Source organism: Vicia villosa, unplaced genomic scaffold (genome assembly GCF_029867415.1).
Source record: "Vicia villosa cultivar HV-30 ecotype Madison, WI unplaced genomic scaffold, Vvil1.0 ctg.005607F_1_1, whole genome shotgun sequence".
Classification (NCBI taxonomy): Eukaryota; Viridiplantae; Streptophyta; class Magnoliopsida; order Fabales; family Fabaceae; genus Vicia; species Vicia villosa.
Genome location: NW_026706652.1, coordinates 34,660 through 45,263, shown reverse-complemented (window position 1 = coordinate 45,263; position 10,604 = coordinate 34,660). Strand labels below are relative to the sequence as shown.

At 34.2% G+C, this 10,604-nt stretch overlaps 1 protein-coding gene across 1 annotated transcript; it reads right to left on the bottom strand.

The window, feature by feature from the left end:
• Window positions 1-3,890: 3,890 nt before the first annotated feature.
• LOC131642691 (inactive exonuclease DIS3L2-like) lies at window positions 3,891-10,244 on the bottom strand. The gene is made up of 7 exons (XM_058912912.1): window positions 9,767-10,244; window positions 8,985-9,376; window positions 8,829-8,882; window positions 8,615-8,683; window positions 5,826-8,102; window positions 5,028-5,099; window positions 3,891-4,803 (listed from the first exon to the last, which is right to left on the bottom strand). The coding sequence occupies exons 1-7, from the start codon at window positions 9,885-9,887 to the stop codon at window positions 4,399-4,401; spliced, it is 3,390 nt and encodes a 1,129-aa protein (XP_058768895.1). The 5' UTR covers window positions 9,888-10,244; the 3' UTR covers window positions 3,891-4,398.
• Between the last annotated feature and the right edge of the window lie 360 nt (window positions 10,245-10,604).

Genomic DNA, 10,604 nt, shown 5'->3' with positions numbered 1-10,604 from the left:
ACCATGACTTGCATGTAAGGAACATAACACATCTCCTATGAAACCATTACTAATACTAGTTTTGATTGTTGAAGTAGTTTTTTGTTAACAGATGAATATAGTTTTGTTATGTAAGGCTTGTTCATAGAGTTTATGTGATTACAGATGAATAGATTCATTTTGATTTGTTAGAGACAAATTCATTCTGTTTATTGATTATGATTTGTCTGTCTTATCTTTGGTATCCCCGAATTTATTGGTGTTACTATATTTGTTTCTACCAGTTAGAATTTTGTTAAGCTCTTAAATATTTTTCTTGTACAATGCATTTTCAACTAGATTTAAGGTTTGAAAGGAAAATTAAAGAATAATTTTGGTAGTAGAATTGTATAAATGATAGAACAAATTAAAGGTGGGTTAGTAGTAATTGGAGTAAATGCTAAAATTGGTCTCTCTAAATTTCTATCAACAAGGCTCTCATATTATCAATATTATAAAATGATGCATGGAATTTCAAACTATTAGTCAAACTTGTTTCTCTATCTAGATTTTCTATCAAATGCATGTGATGTCTCATTATTCACTTAATGTTTAATTAACCCTCCATATTATAATTTTATCATCATTTAGTCTCGTTAAATTTTAAGTTTGTCTTAAAATGATATGTGAAGTGTAATATATAAATTTAATTATAGAGTGTGTTTAAGACTTTGCACTTATCTTCATAATTAACATATATTTTATAATTATTAATAATATATTAGGTTAGAGTAGACACATGGTGCAAGTCTTATTTTAGCTCTCAAGTTTAATTGTTTGTGGAAATTCATATTATGTTGTGTCTGCTTTTCTTTTTCAGGTAAAGCAGTGTCACTTCTCATGTAGAAAGATTTTTTTAGAATCTTTTTTGGATCAACAACTGGACTATAGCTTCAGCTAGCCTTCATTTTATTCTCGACCATCCTATGGACCATCTCCAACACTTAGTGAAGATGATAAGAGGATTAGGAGATCTAGTGGCATCTGCATATTTCTGTCTATATATGGCTCACTACTTAGAATCTGCCAATGGCATATGTGTTTTTGTTTATACAGTGTCATTTCTTAGTATGTATAAAAATGTGAACTAGATGAACCCTTTTAAATTGTGAAAGATCTGTATGTATAGATTTTTCCAGGTCTGCATATGTAGTTGAAATTGTTAGTATTTTTCTATTTTGCTATTGTAAAATTTTGTTTGAGTTTAAAACAAAAGGGTATGCACAAAAGAAAAGAAACAATGGTAAAGACATGACATGAAGATCATGAGTTAAACCGTGATGCAAAGTCAGTGTCACAAATATATATTTTTTTTAAATTGATTAATTTAGCGGGGGTTTCAAACCTCTGTAGATATTTTAAACCGTATGAAAATAAAACACCAAATAAAAATTCACGGCGGTTTGAAACCGTCGCAACTAGCATTGAAAATAAAATTTAAGCTGAAATCCACGACGGTTTGTAACTGTCGCCATTCCTAATTTAAGTCAGTTCCAATCCGTCGTGAACAAGCGCGACGGTTGGTGCGACGGTTTTAGCAACCGTCGCGAAATTGGTTGGGGACACATGATTCTGCGACGGTATTGTTACCGTCGTAGATTGTAAATGGCGGCGGTTTTAGCCGTCGTAATATGCAAAAATGACTGTCGCAATCTGTCAATTTTCTTGTAGTGTTAGTTTGTGGGGTTAGTCGATAATCCTAAAAGTTGTCTAGGGCATTACAAATGGTATCAGAGCAGACTTCTTCCAATACAATGTAGTTAAGGGATGAACCAAGCGGAAGTTGGTGGACATGTAACACTCGATGCCAACGAGGCAGGGAGTGATTGTCGGTTGCACAAGGCATGACAATGAGACACTCCCATATCGGAATGAGAGGGGTCCTAAAGTTGTACAGGTATGGATGGGACTGCACGGTTGAAGGAAGACTTATAAAGATTGATCGGTACCACAAATACCAACAAGATGCATCTTCTTTTCGGTAACCTAACAGATAAGAACTCCACAGTTAAATGTGCTTGACTTGAAGTAGTATTTGGATGGGTGACCTTTCGGAAGTTTCCTGAAAACGTGTGAGTGAGGACAAAGCATGCTGAAAAGACTCGCCAGTCTAAGGCGTTACAATCTCCCCCTCTCTCAAGCAACCCAAACTATATGCCTCATACTTAAGCTCCATAAATATTTAGACAGATCAGGAACACATCAATGGCATGGTCATCAACGACAAGAATGCAAACCGTTTGTCCCTAACAACTAAAATGCAACTAAATGAAAGTGTATGTCCCTAACAACTAAAATACAACTAAATGAAAGTGCATGTCTTTAACAGCTACCTATTTCGAATGTGACGACTATCTAATACATTTAAAATAACTTATTTTACCTAATACATTAATCAAAACAAAAAAAAATGAGAAACTTACTCAAAAAAAGTGTTGAGGATGAAAAAAAGTTGAATGTAGTAAGTAAAGTGAGTTGAGATTGGAAAGCTTGAAGTAGTGGTGGTGCTGATTTTTGAAAAATGGATTGGAAGAATACAAGAATCTAAAAGTTTCAAAAAATGAAGGAGAAAAGTTAGGGTTTGTCACGTACGTTACATATTAATTAAAAGCGTTAGGAGAAAAGAATAAATATTTCGAAAATGCATTTCTATAATCTACTAAACCAGAAAAAATGGTTTTAGAGAAAAGAATCTTTACTCGACGATGGGACGTTTGTAGGACTGGCATGCACGCATGGAGGTATGGTTGAAAAGGACAAGCATATATTTCAAACATTATTCCAAAACTAGAACTAATTGCATGGTTGATCTCTTAGGCTGGTTGATCTCTTAGGCCGTGAAGGACAATTAACATAAGCTTTATGACATAAGTTTATTGTGGAGGATAGATCCCATTCAAAAATTAGCAAAATTTTGCTTTGCTCAATTGAGTTTAGGAACGGATAAAGATGAATAATATAAATGTCATTATGAAATAATAAAGTTTTTGTATTTTTTTAATTTCAAAAATATATTTTCAAAATAAACTTATTCATAGAATTAGAGCGCGAGTGAAGAAGGGATCACCTCGGCATGTTAAAGAACCGATTTTGAAAAGGTGGCTAACACTAATATGCCTATCCACTTCTATGGTGGTCATCGTCGCTTTTATTTCAAAAACGAAATTCATCCAATTATTACAGGGATGATCCCAATCCCTAATATCTTCAGTTAAAAAACTATTGACGCCCTTTTTTACTTCTTTTTTGTTCATCCTTTGACTCAACAAGAGAACGAGTAGTCAGACTTAACATTGATTGAAGCAGCTGTTGGAGAGAAGACACCGGTCAGACCTGCAAGCATCGGGGAACATGTTAGTCTGAGTATGTCGGGTATGTCTAGAAAGATATTTTCAAATTTTTATATAATGTTTTTCTACACGTAAATTATGGAATTCATATGAAAGAGTAGTGGGTGCACCATTGTTAATTAAAAGCACTCATTTGGATTCATCACTTAGGTTAGTGTAGAATTAATGCTATCGTCATTTTTACTAGTAGGGGAAAAGTTTTTGGAAGTAACATTCTTGGTAACCGACCCATGAGTAATTAACTCATTACAACTAAGAAACTTTTACACTACCCCTTTAACTATACGTCTCTAACCCACAAAGCAAGTGGAGTGTTAAATAATTAATAATGATTTTTAAACACAACAAACACGAGTAGCAATCAAAAGTTTAGCTAAGGCTCGTGTTTTGAGTAGTATCTTTTTTCTTCAATCAAAATCTTATTTCAATACACTCCACCATAGTCTCTACCTTGAGAAAGATGTTAAATCTATCATACTACAAAAAAATAATATCACAAATTAAAGTTTCAAAATCACAATATTGACAATAACAAATAGATTACTCTATTCCATTCCAATAACTGAAATACAAAATGTCATAGAAAACTGAATATAATTAAGTACATGAGTGGCCACCCAAAATCAAAAACACCATTGGGCCCCAGCCATACCAAAACAAGAAAGAAACTATAAATTGATCTCAGCCTCTTGGGAGAGAACCAAAACTATTGCACTTATTAAGTAGATGGAACAGGCCAACAAAAACAAGAGCCAATTCCAGAAAGAAGGAGATTCTTATGGTAATAGGCAACAACGACAAAACCTATAACAGAAAACTCCACCTTTTACCTAAACACCTACTCCAAATTTCAGCTTTTGACATTTTTCATAAAGCATTAGCAATTTTTTACTGTAAGTTTCCCACCTATGTCTGTCACTATACACTATTCTACAATGGAGCCAAGTCCTTCTATTAAGAGAGTCTGACAGATTCACCACATCAAATAATAAGTCACAACCAAGATCTCTGCCATTTCAGAACAATCAAGTTACCCAAAATAAGAGCTCATGTAAAGCCTCACACCAAAATCAAGAGGCCCGGCATCACCACCAACAGCATGAAGTGCAACTGGAATTGTTGAAAGAGGTTGCACAATGAGTGGAAAAAACAAAGGCTCAATTTCAGTGTCAGATCTGGAAATGTGCTGCTTGATCATGTCAGATGCAATAAAATCCTCTTTCATTTCTTCATTTTGATTGCAATTATCCACCTTAACTTTCAGGTCATACGGACAAGCAAGCAATACAGCTTCTGACAATGCCTTCCATTTATTATTGTTGCCCTTTCTAAAAGCCCGCTTATTAGGAGATATGCTAAGTACCAGTGTGGATGTTGCCTCAAGCCACTCAGCAGTCAAACCTTCAACTTCATCATAATATATGCGTCTCTCAACCTAATAAAGAAAGGACAAAGATCAAGAAAAACAGCAAACAGCATTTGTAACGGAAAAGCACAGCCAAAAAAATGTACTCCAATAATTGACTACAACAAAAAACAGTAAATAGTATAAGCATATCCTATTCCAAAAATATTCATATTAAAATTTACAGCTTTGTAGAGATGCTGATATCTCTACACTATGAAAATCTGAACCACATAAAGTCAGAAGTTACTTACCGCTAGCTTCTGAATATAAATTGACATGAACTTTGGGCCTAGTCCCAATATTCTTGCTTCTGATAATAAGACCTGTATAATAGATGGACATAGTTTAAGTCAGAAGTTAACAACCCTAGGCCTAATAATACATAAGAACGCAAAAAAATTCAATCAGTTATCAAAATGCTGCAAATAGAACAAAAGTCACTTCATTCACTGAGAACAAATTAGCATCCCGAATAATTGATTCTAGATCATTATATCAATAATCATAATATCTATGAGAATCTTACAGATAGTCAGCTGATGGGGTAGCATCACTAAAGAACTATACCACAATTACATCCATATCTGACATTAACTGGTTAAGACATGTAAAATCAAAATCAAAGGAGAACATCTAATTCAGACCGAACAAAAATTTTAAGCATGCTGACTTTTTTCCTAAAATAGAAAGCTAAGGTAACATTTTTTGGAGAATCTCCAAAAAGATAAATCATGTATTAAAGGGAAAAGGCATACACTGCAAGAATATGTATTATAATTACCAAATTATCAAATTAAAATGAATAAACAACCAAATACTGTTTTCAGCTGCAATCAATTTCACAAATTAAAAATGCTAAGGGTACATGTTAAGAAACTCATTATAGAAATATTCATCATAAAAGGCATGTATTCAACTTTATAAAAGTTTAGAAAATACTTTTTCGAATGCAAAATTTTTACATTTGGATTCCGTTAGGGCACAAGTTAGGAAGATCCTTAATCTTTCAACAAAAAGAAAATAGTCTAAAAACAATATGAAAGTGGTACCTTTTGCTGCTTCAGGAGAAACCATATGTAAAGTCTATCACAGGCATCCTTAACATTTCTACTAGCCTTCTTTCTCTCATTACAATGATCAGCAATACCTGCAAGCGCTTCAGCACTCAGAACCCTATGCTTCAAAGCTGCAGCAGATAATGCTTCCCTACATTCGAGAGACTCTGCAGCCTTTTTATCAAAGTTGATGCCTGTGAAACATCTGTTCATTCCCCCAACTACCTTTCCAATCTTCTTCAAATAAAGGTTCTCGGCCTCTATCGTAGCAAGTAGTGTCCGATGGACAACAATATCTGAATATCGACGTAAAGGTGATGTAAAATGGGTGTATAAAGGAACAGCAAGTGCATAATGACCCCATTCCTGTTCATTATCCTTTAAATAACCACTACAGAAATAAGATGCCAACTGCATTGGCTTTGTAGCATAGGAAATAAGTATATCATTAAGCACAGGGTCATCCTTGAGCTTTTCCTTTATATGCTCTAAGGACTGATGGATATGACCAGATGAAGAGGTGTCCAAATTTAAACCATGCTTCTGACAAAATGCTGTAAACTCTATGAGCTTACGCATATTAGGTTCAGGATGCCTCCGCAGTAGTGCAGCTTCAGAATAAGCTCTACATATTAATTCGGCAGCTGTTGTATTGGCCAAGAGCATATATTCCTCAACAAGAAAATTTGATTCTTTCTGTTCAGAAAACGTAATATCATATGGGATGCCATTCTCATCAAACAGGATAACAATTTTGGGGTTATCAAGCCGAAGAGCCCCTCTAGCAATTCTCTTGTGTTTCAAAACTTTTGAAATTTCATAGAGACTTTTCAAAGAAGTAATAACATCAGGCCACTCAAAATGGCCATGTACTTTTGGATAGTGATCTCCTTGAAAGCTTGAACTCTCAAAATCAAAAGCATTGTCAATGATGTCCTGTGCATGTTCATATGAAAGCTTACAACAAGATTGAATAACAGTACGACCAATCCAACGGTCTACAACATCTCCATTAACATTTACATCCAGGAGCATGGAAAATGCAAGTCGATCCACTCCAGGGTTAAGCGATCCAATATTTTCTGAGATTAATGCAGGTAACATTGGTATCTTCTTTTGCAACATGTAAACACTTGTTGACCTAAACCGAGCATGACCATCTAAAATTGTGTCTGGCAGAACAAAGTATGATGCATCAGCAATATGGATGCCTACTCTATAATTTCCATTACGCAACTTCTCAATTGACAGTGCATCATCCAGATCAGTTGCAGTTGAAGGATCAATAGTAAATATACACAAGTTTCTAAGATCTGCTCGACTTTGCAATTCCTTCAATGGTAACTCCCAAGGAATTTGTGGAAGGCAGGATAGAGCTATAGCCGGAAATTCAGAAAAACGGATTCCATTCTGAAATAAAATAGCATCTAATTGGGGCTGAATTTCACTGCCTCTCCCAAAAATTTGCAAAATATGACCCTTTGGAAAAGGACTTTCTTCAAACCAATCATCAATTTGTACAGCTACCAAATCCATTTCAATTGCTGCATCACCACTTTTCAGCCTTCCAATAATGCTCTTTGGTAAATCTCTAACAGGAAGCATTATGTTTGGAAACTTTGGATCAATTGGCGTCAGCTGGATATATTCATGCTCAGACACCAAATTATTATTCTTTCTTGCATCTTTCTTGTTTACGTCCCGGGAAAAAATCAATTGTTTCACATGAAGATGACCAACAATACACTCTCTACGTGGAGACCTCTCAAAAACAGCAACCACTCTGCCTGTTGGTCTTTTAGAAGGGAAAGAATTAACCAACAAACACATCTTCTCCACTGCATTCATAACTTCACTCTGTTCATTACCAGATTTAATCTGTAAGGAAGCAGACGCATCACAGTGAAGTCCATTATTGTTATCTCGGCCAGTTAGTCCAATTAAACTTAAATGGTTAGGTGAACCCTGTGTAGTATTACTATCCTCAAAAATGTTTCTTTTTTCAGGAAATGGATAACTTCTATAAGGGGAAGAATTATGATAAGATTCCACCTTTTTTTGACCAGGAGAGCTTCTACAATTAGAAGAGTCATCATGATCAACATTTATCTTGTCCTCTCCTTTACAATTGTTATCACCCACTACAATATCTTGGACAAGAAGGTTACAATCTTCCAGTACTGCAGTATTGCGGTTGGCCACATTTGGTCCTTTCATTTTTGTCCACAATGACAAAGGATCAATCTTTATGGCAACAACATCGCCTTCAACCTACAAAGGAATAATCATCAGATGTACATCCTCCAGCTATATTCATGCCACAATAACACATTTAAAATCCATGCCAACGAGAAATGAAAAAGGTTTCATTTTAAATGAGAAACATAAACAGAAAAATCACTGTAAACTACCGAAAAAATTGATTATTGTTATAGAGCCTAAAGAATTTCCTTTGCCAAGCCACAAGGAGAAAAAACATACACATTCTATAAACAAGAAATGAACACAATCCAGCATATGCTACAATATTAAATCAGATTGATTCTTTCCCTAAAACCAAAAAAGAAACGTACACAAGCAAAAAAAAAACAGAGATGAAGATAACCAAGCATATGCTAGGTTGATTATTACATTTATACATTCATATTCATTAATACATAAAAATCATAAATCTTACATAACGCATGGAGATTAGATGCAAATGCACTTGATGAATGCTTAATTTAATGATTTGTATTATATATGATAAATAGAAAACAAAAGACGTATATGTCCAAACTTACAGCTCTATTCTGGGCTGGAGCCCCACCAATGAGAATATCTGTTGGCAATCCATCAATTCTGCAGTACGCCTACATGTACAAATACGGGGAAACTTTAATCATCATAGTAATATGTCAGATTCACCAGTATGATATAAGCAGTGTCATAACCATCATCCCATCCACACCCACTAAATGCTCAAAAACAAAAGTAACTATCAAAAGATGAAGAAACCTCAAGTCTATTATGAGCATTCACATGAAAGACAGCTTTGAAAACATCATCCCTCTGCAAATCAAAAGAAATTAACCAAATATCAAAATAAAAAAAAAAGTCAAAAATTAATTGTCAGTACATGTGTGTAGTATGTGAAATTAAAACATCACTAACATCCAATGCCTTCTCAACAGCCTCAGCAGACCAGTATGGACTAAAATAATTTCTCTGGCCAGTAACACCAATTTGACGGCAAGGGACTGAGTCTTTCCTTTTATCAGTTCCTGATGACCCTAAGCAACAACCAGGCTCCGAAAATGGTTTTGAAACAACTCCCCCTTCATGTATATACATCTTTCGCAAATCAACAGGCACCGCCTGATCATTAAGAGGCATTGAAATAGATCCAACACTCAAAGCTTCAGATAACCCTTGCTCATTAGAGGGCAAAACAATAACACCCGGCTGTTTCGTTGAATTTCCAACAGATCCAGATGTTTGAGTAGTTGTTCCATTTTTTCCTGAGCATTCTGAAGACACCCCAACAGCTTCATTTACTTCAGACACTATCCCATCAGAAAAACAACAAGGATCAGTGAATACAAAAACTGATCAGCAATATTTTCAGCATTCATAAACCAGATATAAAAAAAAGTCAATATTTTTATAACTATTACCACTTTCATCACAAAAAAAAAAACAAAAAAGAAGAACATAACAAAATCTTTAATCAGTTTCCCATACACTATTACTACACGTTTCATCTTCCAAATTGAAAAGAAACACAAAATCATCCATCACTGAAGATCAAATTTTGAGTACTACACATTTTCAGCTCAAGAAACAAAAAAATAAAAAACACTTTTCTTATAAATAGAAATATTAACCCTAATTGAACAATGAGGAATAAAGAAAGTTCCGATAATCCCTAAAACCCTAAGAAAAGATTGATATACCTGAAGAAGACGTCAGATTCTGCTTGGTTCGACGATTGGATCTTCGCTTCTTCTTCTTATCCTTTTCACCATCATCAATCCTCTCAGCCACCATGGATCCTTCAACCGACGATGCTTTCATAATTTACCAAAAATTCAACTCAAAGAAGAAATTCAAGAACGCAAAAACTAGGTTAGAATTATTAGAACCCTAAATCTTCCGATTATTGGGGAAAAAATGTGAATCGGAAGAAGCAGGGTGTACGAAAGTGTGAAAGGAAAATTGAATTTATATATGAAAAATTGGGGGAGGAAAATAAATGAGAGGGTTTAAGAATATGAAGGAGAGTGGAAGAAACGAGGAGTTTTGTAGGAGGATGAAAGCAACGCTGTGATTGGTCGGCGGGGGGGACAATGGCGCCGACTATATGCTTTTCTTTCTTTCTCTTTCACCTTCTTGTTTTTTTTTTCTTTCTTTCCAAATCTTTTCCACTTCTTTCTTTTGTTATTCTTTTCTTTATTTTTTTTATCTGCCTTTCTTTCTTCCTACTCCACTTCGAGCTCACACTTTTTTTCTCTTTTTCAGTTATTTGCTATTAATCATTTTGATTTGTATTCCTTTTAAAAAAAATCAATACTATACTAGTAGTAGTATTAGTATTTATTATTCATTTATTCTTTAATATTTTAAATTTTATTTTTCAATTAGTTATTTGATATAAATAGGATAAAGAAATAAAATATTTGATGATTAGTGATCAAATATATAAAAAATAACATTGTTAATTTTTTTTAATTATCCGACTAAAGAGTTATTTAATAGAATGTAGATAAAGACCGAGACAATACTAATTGATGT

Excerpts from the sequence above, each read along its gene's own strand:
- LOC131642691 (XM_058912912.1), bottom strand. The coding sequence starts at position 9,887 with ATGAAAGCATCGTCGGTTGAAGGATCCATGGTGGCTGAGAGGATTGAT. Across the intron at positions 8,103-8,614 it reads CTCCAGCCCAGAATAGAGCT|GTTGAAGGCGATGTTGTTGC; the intron begins GTAAGTTTGGAC and ends ATTCCTTTGTAG. Across the intron at positions 5,100-5,825 it reads TTCTCCTGAAGCAGCAAAAG|GTCTTATTATCAGAAGCAAG; the intron begins GTACCACTTTCA and ends TCTATTATACAG.